Source organism: Rhinolophus ferrumequinum, chromosome 16 (genome assembly GCF_004115265.2).
Source record: "Rhinolophus ferrumequinum isolate MPI-CBG mRhiFer1 chromosome 16, mRhiFer1_v1.p, whole genome shotgun sequence".
NCBI lineage: Eukaryota > Metazoa > Chordata > Mammalia > Chiroptera > Rhinolophidae > Rhinolophus > Rhinolophus ferrumequinum.
This window is the reverse complement of record NC_046299.1, coordinates 4,099,383-4,120,355: the sequence shown is the minus strand read 5'-3', so window position 1 is coordinate 4,120,355 and position 20,973 is coordinate 4,099,383. Positions and strand designations below refer to the sequence as shown.

The following is a 20,973-nucleotide window of genomic DNA, read 5'->3' as shown; positions in this document are numbered from 1 at the left end:
TCAACTGCGGATTTGTAGTTCTTGAATTTCCCGCACACCTCTCCCCCTGGCAGCTCTGTGCATTCGTGTACTGAAAAGAGGCACAAGGAGGTCAAGTACACTGCCAACGGGTGCACAGCCAGTCAGGGCAGAGCTGAGAATAACCCAGACCCGTGACCTTCGCAGCTGCATAAGCCTCCAAGGCCGTGATTTTTCTAAATGGCCCTGAAATCCCCTAATGGCCCCGCCAGGTCCCCACAGCCACAGGATTTAGTCCTTCACAGTCCACAAAGCCTCAGGCTTCCAGGTAAGCATGGGGGTTCTTGCAGCAGGGAGCCTGGCCGCAAGGGCCGGTGCTGGGAAAGCCATCTTGCCAGGCCGAGAGCTCAGGGCTAGCCGGGCTGGCCCTAAGCCCTGTGGAACCCAGAGGCAGCCCACCCCCACCCCCAGGGTGTGTTGGTGTGGGGGAAGGGGCGCCCTGCAGATGTGGTCTGGGCCAGACTGCTGTTTCCTAGGGCAAGTGCCAGAGGGAGCTGGACCTGAGACATTAGGAGCATTGGCTGGGGGGCGGGAGGCGTGGCCTGTGTCCTGGGGACTCAGCCAGGTCCTTCCCCCTCCCGCTCTGGAGTTTAAAAGGTTTGGGATTAGTGCTTTCTGGCATTGTTAACATTCCATTATGCCATCCCATTCTGTCAGGATCACCGCTGACAGACTCAGTCTGCTCAGTGAGTACCCCTGACAGGGAGGCTGATAACGCAGAAGGTGGGAGAAAAGATTTACTATAAAAAGATTTATTGCAATGGAGTCCTGTACAGGCTTTAAAGAGATGTTGAATTATATTTATTGGCTTGAAACAATTTCCTGCAATATATAATGTACCATTTTACAAAAAAATTACAGGTTATAAGGTGGTACTTTTATTGAAAATACAACTTTTAAATGCTTAGTGAGAAGTTTTAATTAATAGATACTAAATTAAGTGACCGACTTTGAGTAGTGGGTGATTTTTCTCCCTTCTATTTCCATATCTTTTTTTCTAACATCAACACATTACAGTAGCACCTCGGTTTTCGAATGTCTCCGTTGACGAACATTTCAGTTTACAAACGCCATAAACTCGGAAGTAAATGCTTCGGCTTTCGAACACGCCTCGGAAGTCGAACATGTCACATGGCTTCTGTTGAGTGCAAGATCCTGAGGCCTAGCTGGCGGCTGTTTTTGAACGTTTCAGAACTCAAACGGTCTTCCGGAACGCATTATGTTCAAAAACCGGGTACCACTGTATTATACAAAAAAAAAGAAAAAAGAAAAAATTTCTAAGCTTCAAACACTGATTTTATCACTTTTCTTAACTTTTCCTCAACGCATTTGCACAAGGAGCTCCCTTGAACGCTAAGTAAAGATGATGCAAAACTCATTGGAACCTTTCCAAAAATCTATTTGCTCCGAGGAAACCTCCCCGTTTTGGCGTATATAACTCTCCCCGACTCTCCTATTATATTTTCTTTGCCAAGTGGCAGGGAGTTACGTACTGTTGGCCAAGAAAGCAGGGGACATTGATGTGTCCTGTGTGACTGGTAAACAGAGCATGCATGGCCTGGGAGGGGTGACCTGCTCAGAACACAGAAGGGCCATGTGTCACCTGTCCCAGGAGGAATCCCTTGCTGGGGGAGGCTTGCCTCGTGGAGAGTTGTAGAAATCCCCCTTAGGGCCGAAGCGATTGTCAACCCGCCTAACACGTGCTGTGTGTGTTCCCTTTGCAGAATATGTGGATCGAGAGAGCCGTCTACACCACTGCATATAAGTTACCCGGAATTCTAAGGTGGTTTGAGGTCAAGTCTGTTTTCATGGTAAGGACTCTCCGGAAAGGGGTCCTCTGTGATCCTCCTTTATGCCTCTGACACGCCCTTTCACCCATGAGTGTCACGCGGTCCTGTGGCCACGCGCACTGCAGACCCCAGACCAGACAGGTCTTAGCCCGTGATCACCCCACGTGTTCTCAGAGCAGCAGCTCTCCTCGAAAATCGTTGTGGAAATGATGCGTAATCACAGCCACTCCAGCTTCTAAGGAAACCAGAACTAAGATTTCATTTCTTCTCGGAAAATATTTAAAGCCAGGCTTCGCTGTGCTGTTTTGACAGTGGTTTCTGTTAAGTAAATGAAAAGTTTAAGATGAGTTCCAATTTACATACACTTTTTAAGATCTTTCTTCCTGATGGTTTTATTGCCATTTACATGACAAACAACTTGATTAATAGTACTTGCTCATTTCAAGTAAAAATAGCTTGAGAAGACACCCCTCACTGGCACTTGTTAAAGAAATAATGACTCGTATCTCATTAGCTAAACTGTGCTTTGCCTGCGTGGTGAGCCCTCGGGCAGTTTCGTGTCTGGGAACCAGAGCCAGGTAGCAGGTTTTCATTGGATATGCAGCAGTTCCAGGGTGTGGCAGTTGCCAGTATAACAAGACCTGATTGACGTATGTACACTTTGTCCTGCTTTGTCGTGTGTGCCCATGCCTTTTGTTTTCACCCATCAGGGTCTTATCCAAAGGCTGGTGCCTACCTGGTAGTTCACAATAAGCCCCCTAGACAGCAGCTGATTTGGTTCTAGAACGGGCTGGAACCTCTCTTCCCGGTCCTGTTTCCCCTCCAGTCCTTCGCCCATGCCAACGTGAGCTCTGGGGCGTTCCCAGAGTGCCCAGCTCACCACATCCCCCGCCCATCCGAGAGGACACGCCTCCTGCTCTGAAGCCCTAGGGCTCTGTGCCCCCTTGGGCACTTCCACTTCCTGCTCCAGAAGCTCCCACTCGCTCTGCCCCCATAGCACCCGGGCAGGCAGGCCTTCACCTGTGGGGAGCTCAGGAGATACGTGGCAGGTGGCGGAAATGCAAGTGCCACTGGTACCATTGGATCTGGTGATGTTGGTGTGTGAGACGACAGAAGAGGAGGGCCTTCTCATAAACAGGATCTCATCCTCCTAGTGAGCCTCTTCCCTTAAGCCCTTTGTAATCAGCGATTCTGTGAGCCGCCCAGGATGCCCTGGAAGGAGCTTAACAGCTGCGAGGTGGAGCAGGCTGAGCCTGACTCTCTGGAAGGATGTGGTTCCGCCACAGGCTGTGTTTGCCATTTGTAGCAAACGAACGAAAAGGGCTGCGGGCGTAATCCCAGAATGGCGCGGCTGAAAGCCTCATCAACACCCCTCGAGCCCTCTCCGCTTGTGTCTGTCCCCTGGAACAGCCCACCTTGGAATATCTGTGGACACAGTGGCTAATGTTGGTTTGATAAAAACAGGGAACTATTCTTTCTAGAGGCAAATGGGGCAGATGTGTGAGAGGCCGTGGAAGGGAAGCCAGGAAGAGATGTGGTCATTCCCACAGACCAGTGGCAGGGTTGGAGATGAGGCCATGAGGTCCGATAGGAAGTGGTGACGTGCCCCCGCCCCCGTCCTGGGAGGTGCGAGCTCTTCCTTCATAGGAGGGCCCCTGTGTCCCCTCCTGGCCACACAGGTACAGGGGGCTTGCAAAGTGCCCAGGCCTGCCTCCGGGACAGTGACACGATGCTTAAAATTCCCAACTCTTCATTCTCCTTAAAACAAGATGATGGTAAACAAGATGCAGTCAGTGGGTGCAGCAGCCAGCCTGACGTGCCATGTCCCCTTCCTCGCAGGTGGAGATCAGCCCCCTGGAGAACGCCATCGAGACCATGCAGCTGACGAACGACAAGCTGGACAGCATGGTGCAGCAACACCTGGATGACCCCAGCCTTCCCGTCAACCCCCTGTCCATGCTGCTCAACGGCATTGTGGACCCTGCCGTCATGGGTGGCTTTGCAAATTACGAAAAGGCAGGTGACATGCCAGCTCTCTCCTTCCAGCCCCATCCTGGGACACACTGTCTCCAAACACCGTTTCCAAGCAACCCTGGTCTCATCGAGCCATCTCAGCAGTGACTGAGCCAAGGCCAGGCCACGAGCCCAGGGAACCCTCTGCAGCTGCAGGCTGCCCACCCAGACACGGCCAGCCTGTGCATTGTCCCCCTACCCCCCAGGTTGGCTCTGGAGAGTGACCCTCGGGTGACTTTCAAGAGACCTGGGATCATTAAAGGCCAAAGACAGAGTTTGAGCAGGGCTGGTCCGGTGGAGAGGGCCAGCTGGTCTCCCTAGGAATCATCCCCATAGGGAAGGGCAGAAGCTGAAGGACACGTCTGTGGTCTAGACCAGCGGTCTGCACAACAATCCGCCGCCTGTTTTTATAACTCAAGTTTGGATCATGGCCACAGCCATTCATTACCTAGAGTCTGGCTGGTTTTCTGATGCAACCATGGCCCTTGCTAAGAGCCGAGGCCCTTCGTGAACAAGTTTGCTAGTCCCTGATCTAGACCAAGTAAACAGAGGCAGAAGGGGCACTGGCCGAGAATGGGCACGAACGGGGTTGACCGCCCTGGACAGGGAGATGCTGCTCTGTGGCAGCTGCCCTTTGGTGCGGGGTCGGCATGGGCAGGGCACCAGGTGGCGGTGATAAGCATGTGGGCCTCTGGGAGCTGCCACCCAGCGGCCTGAGCCGTCCAGGTCCACTGTGGCTTCGCTGGGCTCCTAGGCCTGGGGTGCCCGCTGAATGCCCGTCCTGGCTGCCTGTTCACTCCATGTATTCATTTGACCTTAGTGGACACTTTGCCCTGGGTGCTGGGAGCACCCAACCGGGGAGAGTGAGCTCCGTGGCAGCAGCAGGGGTGTGGGTCTGTTTTACACACGGCCCTACCCCAGGGCACGGTGCACAGTAGGTGTGCGTGTTGGTGAGCGAGGTTCTGAGTGGCTCTCCCTGTCTCCACCAGGCCTTCTTTACAGAGCGGTACCTGCAGGAGCACCCAGAGGCCCACGAGCAGATTGAGAAGCTCAAGGACCTGATCGCATGGCAGGTAAATGTCCACCGGCAGCCTCACAGGGCTGGCGGGGGCGGGGGAGAAGGCTGAGTGCGTGCCCGGGCCACCTGGGCCGCCTGAGCCCCGGGTCCTGTGGACACCAGCCAGAGCGCACGTAGCCACGCTTGTCCCCAGATAAACCTCCACACCTCACCCCCCACTGCCCTGATTCACTCAATTCCTGGGCTGCAGCCATGAATTTGAACACCCAGGAAATTCTCTGTTGCAAATGAGCCTGATGTGTTTCCCTCCTTTGGTCAGTTCACCGGCTGCTGGAAAATCTTTGTCTGGTATTGACAGAGGAGAACATCAGAGGCAAGGTCAGAGCCTTGCCGTCTTAGGAACTCAGCTCCAGCCTATCCCAGGAAAGGCGCTGGCGCATGGATCTGTGGGAGGTGTAGGTGGAGCCCACACAGCGCCTCCCCGCCTGTGCTGGGTTCAGGTGGGGTCCTCATTTGTGTTTTCCCAGCTGTAAGACAGCCATATTATCTTGCTTTCCTATTTGTGCGTCTGAGGCCTTCTGAGTTTTTTCTCCGAGGGCGATGGTCTTGAAAGGGTGGGTGACCCGGAGGGAGTCTTGTGTTCCGTGGGGAGTTACTTATTCTTGCATCTGCGCTTCTTGGAGCGTTTGTGAGCCTGGCGGTGGAGGGGCCGTCAGACCCGCCCTCTGGGAGCGCTGCCTACTTGCTCTGTGCTTCGGCCAACTTACTGCTTTAGGCTTCATTTTTGAATGTGGGAGGCGAGGAGCGTGCTGACCCAGTGAAGAGAGCGGAGGGACGGGGGCCTGGGTTTCCCTGCGCCCAGCAGGCATTGTACCCCAGGCTACCTTGCCTCCTGCTCCCTGTGCACCTTTCCTCCGGGTGGGTCCTTGGGGTGTGATCTGTGATTGCCCAACCAAGGGCAGCTGGGCATTTCAGTATCATTGTGTTCCACAGATGTGGCCCTGACATGCTAATCCCAAAGGAACAAGGCAAGGCCACCTAGCTCTGGGGGGTGTGTGTGTGTGTATTCATGTGTGTTTGTGTGTTCATGTGTTTGCATGTATATGTGTGCATGTATGCACATGTGAATGTATGTGCACATGTGTGTTGTGTATGCATGTGTATTGTGTGCATTGTTCTTGCACAAGTGTACGTGTGTTGTGTGTACATACACATGTATATGCACACGTGTGCGTGTGTTGTGTGTGTGCACACGTGTGTGTGCGTGTGTACACATGTGGTCATCCCCGGAAAACACAGTTGGGTCCCTGACATGGTGAGGCTGTTCCTGAGGACACATGTTTGCGGACACCTTTATCCTGCCACCCAAAGCCTCAGCTTAGTGGCTTCTCCATCATCAGCATGTGGACGGATGTGACCTCTTAGGGTGGAGTGGGGCTAAGCTTTGATTTCAAGTCACATTATAAGTACTTATTTCACATTTTATTGTGGTAAAATTTACATAACACAAAATTTACCACTTGAACATTTCTAAGTGTGCAGCTCAGTGGCATTTAGCACATTCACACTTGTGTGACCATCAGCCCCATCTGTCTCCAGAACTTTCCAGCTTGAAAACTGAACCTCTGTGCCCATTAAACACTGACTGTCCATTCCTCCTTCTGTATCCGGAAGCCCCCACTCTGCTTTCTGTCTCTATGAGTGTCGCTAATGTAGGTTCCTCATGTCAGAGGAATCACCCAGTATCTGTACTTTGTGACCGGCCTATCTCACTGCACACACTGTCCTCAAGGTCCATCCATGTTGAAACATGTCAGAATTCCCTTCCTTTTTAAGGCTGAATGATACTACATTGTGTGTATGTGCCACATTTTATTTATCCATTCATCCATCAGTGGACACTTAGGCTGTTTCCACCTTTTGGCTGTTGCAAATAATGCTCCATGAACATGAGTGTACAGATATCTGTTTGAGTCCCTGCTTTCACTTTTTCGGGTATAGACCCAGAAGTAGGATTGCTGGGTCTTGTGGTCGTTCAATGTTTAATTGTTTGAGGAACCACCAAAGTGTTTCCCTCAGCAGTTGAGGGAAACCACCAGCCATAGTGCACAAAGGTTCCAATTTCTCCACATCCTCGCCAACACTTGTTGATTTCTGGTTTGGTTTTGTTGTTTTTTACAGTAGCCATCCTAATGGGTGTGACTTTGCCACAAATCCATATGCATTTGACATCTGTTTGCCTTGGAATTATTCTGTGATGAGAAACATTGAGGGTTGACTCCAAGGGACCTCGATGGCCAGGAATGAGTCTTTGCATGGAATGGAAGGCGCATGTAGGTTGTCTCCTGTTACCGAGAAAGAGGGAGAGAGTTTAGGAGTGTGAAGGATTCCATTTTAGTTGTTGTAGAAACCAAAGGGTACAAAATTCAAAACTCCTCTGAAGGCTATAAAACCATTGCTACACAAAAACTAGTTTGGTCTGCAAAAGTTCTATTGATTTTTTTTTTTCCTGTAAGCTTTTACAGCAAATTGGATTTTAAGAGTTTCAAGTCCTACAGAGGAAAATAATTTGTTCCCCAGAGAGAACTTTATGTCAGCACTATGTCATCACCCCTAATAACTGTATTAAAGGATGAATTTTAAAACGGCTCACAGGAAAGTTGAAAGAAGGAATCTGTTTTCTAGCAACTTCATTAAATCAAAAATGATAAAAAATACATATGCAAAACAGTACCTGTGATTTTTGCTTTCATTTGCAAATGTTTTGAAAACCCATATTTTAGTATCAGTAATTGAGTCACACACTCATCAAAAGTAAGAAGTTTGGGGATTATCAGGATGCTTTTTTCTGTTTTTGCTTGTTAATTTGTTTGGTTTGCTGTTTTCCTGAAGCGCCATCCGGGCGGAGTGAGGTTTTCCTCTTGGGAACCCCCAGGACCTGTGGACAGAATTTTCCTCCCTGACGTACAGTAAGCACGTCTTGGTGCCTAAAGTCACGTGAAGGCTGCTTGTTAAGTTGCAGGCAGCAACTCATTCGGCTTTCGCCATCGCTGAAATGAGATGGTGCAGACCCGCTCCTCCCAGGTGTGAGCTGGAGTCAGGTGCAGGCGGCATGGGGCCTCTTCTGGTTTACAGCTGTCGCCAGGTCACACGTATTGCCAGCCTTTTCCTCAAAGGCACAGCTCAGCTGTTCCCCAAATGCAGCTGTCTTGTTGAGCTTCCCTGTGGAAAGTCCAAAGATGAATCCACAGACTCAGATTCACCTGCTGGGATGCTTCCAGATTTCTCTTTGAAATGCACAAAGATGAAAGACCAAGCTCACTCATCATCCCCAGCTGATGACAGGCACGACTGCTGTCACCGGGTTGGTGCTCCTGGAACACTGAGCCGTGCTCGCCAATGTTCTGTATGGCAGGCAGGCCCAGAATCTGTGTGTAGGGGACACACGCGCACTCTTCAAATACAGCACTGCCATGTAGAAGGACGTCTTTTGAGAGCAGGCTGCTGCTCAGTTTGAACCCCTCGAGGCGTGACTCGCTCCTCTCTGGGCTCTGGGCAGCTCTTTAGAAATGCAGATTCCCAGGCCCCATTCTGGATCAAATCAGGGCCCTGGGGATGGGGTCCAGCAATCTGCCTGAGAGAGTTTGGTGTCGGAACCCAGTGAACTATCAGCCAGGTCGGAACCCAGTGAACTAAAAGGTCTCCAAAGGCCATCTCAGGCCTCGATCCGCCGCCTCTGTTTGTTATTAGGTCTCGTATGTTGGAGAGTACAGGTAACCCCCGTATAACACCGCGCTTCTATAACATGGTTTCGCTGTAACACGGTTCGAGAATTAGAGAAATCCCCGAACAACACAGAGCGTAATAAGAGCTTTTAAGGGCAAAAAATATCTCATTCAAAATTAGGGAACTCCCCAAACAACACGGAGCGTACTAAGAGCTTAGGAGTGGTGACAATGAAAACATTATTTAATACATATTAATATGTTATACTTTAGGTGAAAATTGCTTTAATGAAGGTATTTCTCTTAATTGTAAAAATATAATAGCATTTTTTTTTTTTAATTTTTGGAAACTAACCCCCTTTTTTGTACTAGTTCTTTGTTCCGTATAACATGGATTCGTATAAAACGGCATTTTTTAGGAACCTAACAACCGTGTTATACGGGGGTTACTTGTATTTTCATAGCTGCAGCTCAGCCCCAAGCGAGCATAGGAGGCTCTGTGTCACCAACATCAGGGACCTATCGAGGGGGGAAATCTCACACCCCATACATTTCAGCTGCCAAATCAAATTGCAGTCCACATAGTACCAGTGGCCAAACCAAATCACCTTAATTCTAGTCCATTAAGCATCTTTTTGATGTCGAGTCTGCCCGATTTAGAGTTTTAGCAAACCAACAAAAGACACAGAAATGATCAGACTGTATTTTGCACTTTGAGGAAGGTCCATTCTCTATCAAAATGCTTTCGGTATCTAGGGTAGCTGTGCGTTCACCCCAGTCAGCACCCAGACAGACACAACACACGTAGCATCCCACCACAAGTAGTCCCCGACCTGCCTTTGCCATCCCCCGAGGCGGAACTCAACTCGGGAAACAAAGGGATTACCGGGAGCATTTCCTGGTGTTGAACCTGAGCAAACTGCATCTCATTTAAGAAGCTGCCATCTGCAGGAGGAATTCATGAGGAACACTAAACCGTCCCAGCCATTTTGAAATCTCACCTGTATGCTGCCCTTTTGGCGATAACGGCCAGGAAGGGGATACCTGGCGTGTACCGTGGGTATAGACCCAACTGTCAGGAAAACAAACTCTGCCAGTGCAGGTGGAGAGCAGGCCGGGTGGCACTGGAGCCACAGGGAGCGCCCGCTTAGTCTGTCCTTTCCTGGAGACCCGCAAGAGACAGCAGCTGCGTGCTATAAATGGCAACCAAATGCCATTCAGGCATTGGTTCATCTTGATAAGATTTCTCGAATGTGTTCACGTGAAACTCAATTGTGTACTTATTATCCTTCTTACTAATAAATCTGCTCATTGAGATTGGTGTTCTGTCATATTAGGAAAATCTGGTTTTAATCAGTATTTTGATTCAATTATAAATTATTAAGAGGAAGCCTCTTGGCTTGATTACACTGAGGAGTGTCTAACTCCCTGTCGGAGCAGGAGGGATGGGGGTGGGGGGTTAGAAGCAGAAGCCAAGGAGCTTCTGAGAAAGGAGCCTTTCCTACCCCACCCAGCAACAGGGACGCTGGAGGGTCTCTGGGGCTGGGCATGAAATGTCTGTCGGTGACGCTTTTAAAGGTCAGCTACATCTCCACTCTCAGAAATGAAGTGTTGGCATGGATATTTTGTGACAGCAGTGTTGGCAGAGAAGTGATTATTTTTAGTTTTAAGGAAGAATAAATTTGGTCTTCCTTTCCAAATAAGACTATCCTTCAGGACCACAAATCACATATAATTAGATCTTTACTTTTTGGAATAGGGGTCTCAGTTGCCTACAAAGACAATATTTTCAGCTGAAAAACATCTTTTCACTGTGACATGACCCACTGCTAATAGATCAAGTCACATCTAAACAAATTCAAAATGCAGCTATTCCCGAACTCAAGTGAAAACACAGATAAGTCTCTTCTGGATTAATAGACAAATGCGAGTCCGGGAAGTAATCAAGTGGCTGTCGTGTGCCCAGCGCCGCACGAGACGTGCCCAATTTGAAACACAAATGATTTTAACTTAAACATTTCGGTCTTCGGGGGCGATGTGCCTGCTGATGAATTTAATCAGCCAGTTTGATTTGGACGCAAAAGCAGATACGTGCTGCACAATGCCACTTTCCGCCTGGTGTGTATTCTGTCCCTAGACCATTGACCAAGAGATAAGGAGGGTCGACCTGTTTGTTTTTCAGATCCCATTTTTGGCCGAAGGGATCAGGATCCATGGAGAGAAAGTCACAGAAGCACTGAGACCTTTTCATGAGAGAATGGAAGCCTGTTTCAAACAGCTAAAGGAAAAAGTGGAAAAGCAGTATGGCGTCCGGACCATGGTAAGCGGGTCAAATTGCAGACGCGGGGGTTCTGTGTGTCACATCGTCCAACAGTGACAGGCTCACTGGGCAGAGTAACCACGATGTCTACATCACGCCTGCTGAGGAAGCGGGCGTATCAGGGACCTCAGCCCCCTTTGTCAGCCCATCTGCCAGCAAACCAGTAACCACCTTTCGATAACTGGGGAGGTCAGGATGAGTGACCATTCATGAATTTGCTTGGTCGCCAAATACCCGGCTCCCATGCTGCGAACACGATCGACACTTTGTGTGTGTGACAGAGTGACAGGGACGTCTCAGAGCCCTGTGCGGCTCAAGCTGGTTCAGGGAGACCACGCCTGCAGTCATACAAAGGGCTAAAGAACACACAGGCCAACATCACTCACAATGTCCCAAAGCAAAGGTGGAGCCTGTGCCCAGCCCCAGGTCCAAGTCGCTGAGGGGACGAGTGATGGCTTACTGAGGTCTGAAACTGTCAGTGAAGACTCACCTAGTAGAGGAGTTCATCACTGATCGAGGCCAGGAAGGGTACGATGGCGATGGCCAGGGGAGGAGATGGGAGGACACTGCCTGGGGAAAGGGCGGGAGGCAGGCGTGTGAATGGCAGGCCACAGGCCAGAGCAGACACAGCCATGCGTTGGACAGAAAGGAGTCGGAGGGAGGAGGTGGAGAAGTGCCCGACCTCCGAAGCCTGGATGGTCGGTCTGGGCCAGAGGCTCTGCTCTGGGATGAAGGGCAGAGCTGGGCTTTAGCTAGGAGTTCGTGGAAGGTTTCTGAGCCAGGGCTGGGATCAGGAGCGTGACGGAAGAGCCGCTTGTGACTTTTAATGATGCAAACTGCCTTACAGTTTAAGCCTAAGGCAGGCTTGAGACGTCTTCCTGAGCCGTGTCTTAGCAGCTGTGGGGGCAAGGCCTGACCACTCATCAGAACGTCGTGATGGCGTGTGGTTCAGAACAGCCCTTCCATCCTTACTCACGGTCTCTGGGAGCCTGGGTGGGGTCTGACCTTGACTGCCCGTGGAATCTGGAGACGTCTGGCATAGCAGATGGCTCGGGACCCCATTCCCCGTTGTTCAGAGATGAACGGCAGTGTGGCGAAAGGAGGCAGGGAGTATGAGAATCGCATGCCGGCTGGCACGGAGGGCTGTGTGCAGGTTCCCCTGGGCCTGCAAAAGGGACGCATGCTGTGGGAAGTCGCTGTGCTTCCCGTAACACATGGCACTTTTCTCTGCTTCCTAAAGACCCAGGTGTGCAATGTCATGTGCCATTTTGGTTCCTTTTTTGGCCCAGCTCCGCCTGTCCACTGTTGTCTGAAGTTCTCTGTTGAACTCAGTTCTTTTCATACATGCATCTTATTTAGCAAACCCCAATTTAGTGCTTACCATGTGCCAGGGACCTTTCCAAGTGTTTTGCAAATATAAATTTGCTGAATCCATGTGACACTACGAGGGCGGGCACTGTGGTCATCCCCATTTTACAGCTGGGGAAGTGGGGACTTAGAAAGGTTAACTGGCCTGAGATCACGAGCCAGCAAGGGGCGGACCCAGAGTTTGAAGCCTGTCAGTCTGCCTCCTGTCTGTGCTTTTAATCACGACTATGATTTACACGGCAGCTTTTCCCTCTCTTGCCCATGGGTTGGAGACAGAAGAGGTTGGGCTTCTCCCTGAGCGGGGCTCTTTTGGCTCTGACTACACCCCATGCTCTCCCACCTGCTCCACCCCTGCCGGCCATGGTGAGCTCTGGGCCCAGCCCGGAATGAGCCTGACAAAGCCAGGAGTCACACAACCGCTGGGCTCTGGTCTGAACACGTAGCAGGCAGGAGCCCGGGTGAGCCCGCGCAGCGGCAGCAGCCGCAGGTGAACCAGCTTGGGAGCGCAGGCGCTCTCCTGCCGGCCACCCGGGAGCATCCTCAGAGGAGTCAGAACCCTGAGCAGCGCTGATGGCTTCGGAGCCGTAACTCACCACAACTGGAATCGAGAGGCAAGAAGGGTTTCGGAACGCATCACCATGCGTCTCTTCCCAGGTTTGACGCCACTTTGAATTCTTTCTAAGAAATCAACACTTGTGAAATCTCGAAGTTTTCTTACTAAGTGAAAAGCTTCCTCTTCTGTCGATCATTTAATGTATATTTCGAAATGACAGAATCCTGTCCTGCTCACATGTCCCTCCCTATACTGCTGTTCGGTATTTCTGTGTGTGCTTCTGCCAGGCTCAGGAATGAAGGGCAGGAAGGCGGGGTGTTGTGTGCGTGGGGTCTCCCCATACAAGCACAGGTTTGTCCTATTCCCAGGCAGCTGTCCTTGGCTGGCGAGTCACGATTTCTACCACACTCTGAGGAGCCACCATCCGTACCATGGTCCACCTTCTCTATGGGGGCAGCCAGGGCCCCCTCCCAGCTAGTGGTGGGACAGGCTTATGGAGAAGTGATCCAGGAACAGAACAAAGAGTGCATTTCCCACCCGTCCCCTGAAACTGCCCTCCTGAGCTCTCCTCCGTCCTGGGACCCGAGAAGCAGACCGTGTAGCCAGGCTCCCATGAGCAGGCAAAGGACAGGCAGACGTTCTGTCCTCTGAGAAATGCGACAATAAGGAGCAGTCTGAGAGAGCCTTTCCCGTCTTACCTACTTGGAAAACTTGCAAACATCTCAGAATACTTTGAAAAGCAATATAGTATCATCCTGTTTTTAAAAAGATGGATTTGAGAATAAAAACCCCATAGAAAGGACATAAACCATTTTGTGCATTTTTCTGAGCCAGCCTAAGCTATAGAAGGCGAGGACTCAGACACGCTCTGACTTCTCAATCCACGGGCAGCCCCTCAGGCCCTCAGCTCCAGCTCGCCCTTCATCCTGCCAGTCCTGGCGCTGTGAGGAACCCCCATTCCCCAGAGGAAAGCGCAGGAGCCCAGCTTCTCCTGCTACTTAGGGATGAGGAGTGCAGACCCCACATTCCGCAGAGAAGAGGCCCCAAGTGCCAGCTGCGTCCATCACCAGCCCCTCTGCCTTCACTGGCCCCTCGACACCCAGGAGGTATTTGTTTGTCTTCAGGCTTGTGAAGAAGATTTCCCTATCTCCCATCCTGTTCTTCATCCCCCTATTCCTTCAAGTCTGGTGAGGAGCAGGGGACCCTGGAGAGTTCTTCCCTCTGTCCGCCCTCGTCACTGTACCCGCCACCTGGTCCAGGCACTCAGCTCAAGCTTCTCTCAAGTTCCAGACCCAACTCTTAGACTGCCTCCCAGCAAATTTCGGGGTGCCCTTCCTGCCGATCAGCTCAACGTGCACACAGTGGAGTACGCCCGTCTTCCTTCTCTACCTTACCTGGCCCGCACCTACCTTACCTGGCCGGCACCTACCTTACCTGGCCGGCACCTACCTTACCTGGCCGGCACCTGCCTTACCTGCCCGGTACCTGCCTTACCTGCCCGGCACCTGCCTTACCTGGCCGGCATCTACCTTACCTGGCAGGCACCTACCTTACCTGCCCGGCACCTGCCTTACCTGCCCGGCACCTGCCTTACCTGGCCGGCATCTACCTTACCTGGCAGGCACCTACCTTACCTGGCCGGCATCTCTACCTTACCTGGCCGGCACCTGCCTTACCTGCCCGGCACCTGCCTTACCTGGCCGGCACCTACCTTACCTGGCCGGCATCTCTACCTTACCTGGCAGCACCCCATCCACGGGTCACCAGGCGAAAGCCCGGGAGTCCCCTTCATCCCTCATGCCAGATTCCGCCGTGGTCTCCCTGGGGGTGCTGTGTGTCACCTGTCCCTTTTTGTCATCTCAGGAGGCTCCTGCCTCCCGGTATGCTCCTCTCTGGGCCTCCCTCAGCAGTGGCCAGTGGGAGGGACCCATTCCAGTAGTTTTCTGACTAGGATCCGTGGCACCCTGGCGTTCCTCACAGGCTGCTGGGTGGGGTGCTGACTGGCAGGCAAGCTGACGGCCCCTCCCTCAGTGAGAAGTTCCCCTTCTCCTGTTCTACATGCTCGAGTTCAACAGCATGTTTCAGTAGGGAGAAGAGTTGGCTTGCAAGGCCTGAGAGCAGGCATGGGGCCAGGGCTTCATGAGAGTTGCAGACCTGACTGATGGCCAGTCCTTCAGGTCCCCTCATGTCCACCCCCCGTGGCCTCTGAGAGGTGGGCTGGGTCCCTAACATCCCAGCTGGCCCTGCCCACCTCCCCACGGCCCCTTCCTGGGGGCCAGCATGTCACCTCCTGTGGTTTTCCCATCCACAGTGGACATTGTACAGTATCTGGAAAGGAACATGTCCAGGAAACTAGGAAACGTACCTGCTTCTCACCCTCCCCATAAAACGCGGGTCGCTGTGGCTAAATGCACCTTCACCACCCCGCGCATGACTCCGTGAGCAGTAAGCACCTGGCGTGGGTCAAGGTGGAGGCACGGCAGCTTAGCCTGGAGACGAGAGAGCCACGGGGCAGGGCAGGCCGCGCTCCTGTGAGAGCTGAGTGGGTCTGTGCCTCCGTCCATAGTAATAACACAGCAGGGACAACAACAGCTGCCATCAGAGTGTGCCAAGCCCTACAGGCTTCACCTGCATCATTTCATTTCACCCTCACGCCGACCTGATGACTATTCCCTATGCTCGGGAGGAAGCCGAGGCTCAGAGTGGTTCCTTATTCTATAGAGCAAGGTCACATATTCGCTAGAGCCAGAATTTTAGCCTCGTTCCACCTGCCCCACACCCTGTGGGCCCTGCTGCTAGGAGAAGGGGACAATGGTTCATTCACAGGGACCTCACCTTGGAACTACACCTGTCAGGACTAGGAGAGACTAACTGCTTCAGATGGAAAAAGAAAAGTCCTAATTCCTCAATGTCTAAAGGAGCTGCCCAGTCAGGAAGGAACTGTGAGGCGAATGGCCCAGCAGCACCCATGGCCACACCCAAGGGTGCCCTTCAGGAGTGGGGCCCCCGAGTCACTTCTGTCCCTCCTCGTCCCCCTTCCTTTATTCTTCCCAATCCGTATGTGTACATCCCGACCAAGATTCAAGGTTGCCTTTCAAGGGACATCGCCAGCCGTTTGTGGTCAGTAGCAGGAAGTTCAAGGGCTGCTTTCTGGGCCTCCCGGGACCTGGAGGGGGCTCACTGGCCATCTCCAGCTCCGGTGCACGACTGAGTCCTGTGCCACTCACTCTATGCTCACGTCCCCATGGCTGCTGTGAAGATCATTTCATCAGAGAAATGGAAACCATTACGCTGGTTGCTCGTAGGAATGGGGACCATAATGCCCAAACATTGGACGGGTCACGTTTCTTCTCCACTGTACACTCGGCTGCATTTTCCTGGACTCTGCATGTCCACGTGCCCAGGAGGTGACAGGATGTGGAGGCAGCATTTCCAAGCCACAGTGTCACCTGAGCAGGAGGTGCTGGCTCCCTTCCCTTCTGTCCCTCACCTGGATCCAGAATGGATGGGGTTGGAGTCAAGCCCAGGCAATCTCAGGGCTGAGGCGGGCAGGCTGGCTGAGAAGACTGTTCAGAAAGACAGACCCCTGGTGTCGGCTGCCTCCCCTCCTGTGAGCTGTCCTCAGAAGCTGCTGCTGTGGACAAAATAGCAAGGGGTGGCATGGATTTGGAAAGAGCCTGCCAGCAGTTCTCATTCAAAGCATAAAGAGGATCCAAGACCCACAGAGACGCCAGAGAAAAGAGGGATGGCTGTGTCGGGCAGGTGATGCCCTGGGTGATAAGGTGATAAGGTGGCCGGGGCGGGCCCAGGGGGGCAGTCAGGACCCTCCCACACAGGGAGTGTCAGGAACACCAGGTCACAAAACAGGCTGCCAGGGCCCAGCCGAGAGGCTGGATAAGAGGACACTTCAGAGAGAGAGCAGGCCTTGGATTGCCCTTGAAAGTGTTTCAGAAAGCCTGAGAAGAGGATATGGTAGGCTAGATTGTGTTAGGAGCCTTTTCACACTTTGGACTAGTCTGTGAGGAACCGTTTCCTGTTCAGTTTTCTGCTAAAGGCTAATTAATGACAGTGGACATCTCCAGGGGTGTATGCAATGGCACTGTGATCGGTGCTGATCCCAAGACTCAGCAGACCCCCCCACACTGCTGATCTCCAGTTGCATAGTGCTTTGAACCAGTGGATGGCAAACTATGGCCCACCACTTGTTTTTGTAAATAAAGTTTTATTGGCAAGAAGCCATGATCACTTATTTCTCTATTGTCTGTGACTGTTTTCATGCTACAGCAATGGAATTGAGCAGTGGGGACAGAGACCTTACGGCCTGCAAGCCTAAAATACTGATTATCTAGCTCTTTACAGAAAAAGCTTACCAACTCCTGCTTCATACTGTTCTTTCACAGTTTTGAAGCTTTTCTTATTCAAGATCAAATTCTAGTTCATGTGCAAAAAACACATTTACGAAACAGGCCACTTTGCAGATGTGGAAGTGGTGTTATATAGTCTGTAATCAATCACCGTGGTTCCACGCAGGTCTCCTGTAGGTGACTGGCTGAATGAGACGCCAGCTTTGGTGGCGTGGGGCCGAGGGGTGGGGTGGCCGAAGGCACTCAGAGAGGAAGCGCCCGGTAGGCATTTGGTTTCCTCGTCCTCAGGTAAAAGCAAGGAGCTTCTGCCACAGCTACAGTCCCAGATGTGCCGACATCTGGCTTGGGGGAACATACACCAGCATTATGTAGCTAATTACAGGTTGACATGTGGTATATTTCAGGGACACTTGTTTTGGAAATATACAATATGTCAAAGAGAGGATGGCAGACTCCATCCAGCGACCGTTTTCCTCAAGAATGCATCACCGGCCCTCTGCCTGGCAGGAGGTGACCCTCACCCACTGTTCCGGTCTCTAGACCATTGTAGTCTGGACAGGCTCAGGCGTCATGCATCCATTACCTGGGTGATTGGCTCCGGTTATCCGCATGCAGAGATACACGGAGTTCATCTAAAGCTCTTGCAGATTTTTTCATCACATCCTAGGTGTTTCTCCATACATTACATTTTCTGGTCAATACACTCGACGACATTGGAACAACAGGTTGATGCACTGTGGTCTTGGTAAAGAAAATTATATTTAAAAATTGTTTTAAAGCCAAGGAAGTTCTTTCTGGGCTTTTTCACAATATTGGGGGAGGTTTCAAAAAACTCCCAAACCGTCATTGTTTTCGTCTTCGACTCTGAACAGGAGGAACTGGTCATGTTCATAAAAGTGTGGGCAGTTTTGGTCTAGATTCCAGGCTGCTGAGACCAATTAGTTCCCTAAGAGTCTGGCATGCCAGGTGGAAGCCTTTTGGGGCAGACATCAGACAAGCCTCTCTCTCTGTCTCCCTCTTTCCCTTCCCCTCCCCCTCCCCCTCTCTCTCCCCTGCCCCCCCCTCTCTTCCTCTCCGTTGTCTCCCTCTCTCTCAGCCCTCAAGCCTGGACGACAGAAGAGGCAGCCGTCCTCGGTCCATGGTGCGGTCCTTCACGATGCCATCTTCGTCACGGCCTCTGTCGGTGGCCTCCGTGTCCTCCCTGTCATCGGACAGCACCCCTTCCAGGCCAGGCTCTGATGGGTGAGTCAGCCTCTGCATCAGGGAGAGGGCGGGGAGGAGACCCAGAGGGGGCCCTGGATTTCTTTTATCACAACTGAGAGGATATTTTCTTTTTTAATCAAAACTGTCTATGACTTTACGAATATCGTACCCAGTAAGACTTTCAGGGTCTTGTGAGTTTTTGAGAAAGAAGTTCTCACTCTGGGTACCACTTTCCCTAAGGTTTTCCATCAAATCTTAAAACCTCCAGGGACTGTATGGTCCTGTTCAAGGTACCCTGGGAGAAGCGTGTGTCGCTTGCTGGCCAGGTACCTGGACTTCCCATCTCTGGCTCCCTTCCACGGTGTTGCACCAGGGCAGGGCTGTCACACACAGTCAGGCTCACATGAAGGCTGGCAGAGCCACCTTGCTTGGGAGAACCACTTTTGCTCTCGAGCACCAGAAAGCACACAGCAACTAAGAAGAGAACGGGGACCTAACAGACTGGGTAACGTGGGTCGAGCTCTCGCATTGGCTGTGTTCAAAGAGAACCTCCATTGCTGACATTTGTTGTACTTTTGTGTAGCAAACGTGTAGTTTGTTCTTATGATAAAAAAACGAAAACTGTGGCATGCAATTTAATCATCAGAGAAGAACTTCTGATGGTTTTATTGTCGCATTTGCACAGTTGAGTGCTTGTCTGGCCCCATTTGGTTGACAATCCATCACCCTGTCAGTCCCCCAGCCCCTGGCTCCCACAGCATGCAGGCACAAACTTCCAGAGCACCCAAGGGACATTCAACTCTGTATGCCCCTTTTTTTGGCAACAACCGATGTGCCCGATGGAGAATTGAAAACTACACCCACATTTTTTTCTGAACAGTAATTTTTATCAGTGTCTGCTACTTACAAGGCCAAATCTATGTGGAAGTTCTCAATTTAGAGGTATTTAAATCATGTGTGCTTGTCACTTCGAACAAGGTTGCTAAAGAAATTTAATTGAGCTTCTCCCCAGGAAAGCCCCAGGCTAGTTACAAAAAGGTTTTGTATTTCCAAACATGAGGGGTGAGGGTGCAAATGGGTGTGCAGGTTGTGGACAGGAGAGTGGTGTACTGCACTTGCGAATACAGGAGTGTGGACCCTCTTCTCCCCGGGAGGAATTCGTTTAATCCTGACCTAGAAGGCTTCTTTGGTGGAGTCCAGATTTTCGTTCATTCTCAGGGTTACCTCCCCGAGCTGTTGACTAATATGGAGAAAATGAGGCTTTGGTCTCAACTGGCACAGGTACCTGCCAAATAAAGCACCTCCTGTCGGCAGTTGCTTCTCATAAGGTGAAAAATTTAAAACTCAACCCGTCTTGTGGTTCTTTGTATACTTGTCTACAGTTCACAGTGCAGGTTTTCCCCGAGTTGAATGACGTCCACTAGTCCTTTCTTCCTAAATTGTCTCACGTTCTGCAAAACCTAGAATAAAATCATGAAGATTTTTTATTATTGCTTCTAATATAACAGATACACTATCTAGCACCTAATGGGTGTTGACTTATTGGTTGCTGTGTATTCAGGTGGAAAGGTCCAGGTTGATCCCAGTTGACACTGATATATTTCATCCATCATTTGCAAGTTTTTGTTGTGGAAAGTTTTCAGGCATAGACAAAGTGGACAGAATATTGTAGTGAGGCCTGTACCCACTCTTATCATCTCCTAGCCAATCTCATTTTGGTCTGTATCCCGCTCTCTCCTTCCCCCATGTTATTCTGAAGCAAGTCTCAAACATCCCATCATTTCATTCATAAATGTTTCAGTGTGAATTTTCTAAAAGGTAAGGACTTAAAAGAAAAAGAGATATTTATCACACATAAAAAGTAACAGTAATACCATATTATCATCAGCTATTGGAGTTCATTTCCAATTGTGTCATAAATGTCATATTTTTAAAGTTTATTGGTTTGAAATTGATTCAAATAAGATGCTCACCTTGCAGTTGATTGATATATCTCTTTAATTCTCTTTGAATCAATAGATTTCTCTTTCCACTTTTTTTCTTTTTCTTGTAATTTATTCCTTGGGAAATATCTAGGCCGCCGACCCTGTAGTCTGGAGTTTGCTGATTGCGTCCCTCCCGTGTCGTTTGATGTGTGTCTCTGTCCTCCATATTCCTGGCAGATGGGTATTGCTTCTAGAGCCTTGATTAGATTCAGGTGTGATTTGGGGCCAGGATGACTTCATACCTTCCTCCTTCCTGAGGGACATCATGTCTGCCTGTCTCTGTTTCAGTCGTGTTAGCAGCTCCTGATAATCAATGCCCGCGTTCAATACCATTACTGTTGAAATGGTATGTGCCTTAACAACAACGAATCCTGCTGCCTGTCAGTTTTACCGGCAGAGACAAAGAGGAGGAGATGAGAATACTTGCTCTCAGCCTGTAGCCCCAGTGGATTTATTTGCAGGATCGTCTTGTGAACGATCCATCTAAATGTTGATTTCCGTGTTAACCTCGCCCACGCTGGGAGCTACGTGGCTGCAATGGCCTTAATCAGAGCAGTGGTGTTGGTCCAAATGTTTCTTTCACAAATAAGTTTAAAAGAAACCAGTTATGATGAAA

The 20,973-nt window shown here is 50.8% G+C and overlaps 1 protein-coding gene across 2 annotated transcripts in view; it reads left to right on the top strand.

Annotated features, from left to right (window-relative positions):
- DOCK1 (dedicator of cytokinesis 1) overlaps positions 1-20,973 on the top strand; it is a 455,780-nt gene that overhangs the window by 423,124 nt on the left and 11,683 nt on the right. For both annotated transcript variants that reach the window (XM_033130588.1, XM_033130587.1), the window contains exons 44-48: positions 1,743-1,829; positions 3,648-3,824; positions 4,811-4,894; positions 10,747-10,884; positions 18,266-18,411. In XM_033130588.1, coding sequence (XP_032986479.1) covers positions 1,743-1,829; positions 3,648-3,824; positions 4,811-4,894; positions 10,747-10,884; positions 18,266-18,411 — 632 coding nt within the window. The remainder of the gene's footprint in view (positions 1-1,742; positions 1,830-3,647; positions 3,825-4,810; positions 4,895-10,746; positions 10,885-18,265; positions 18,412-20,973) is intronic.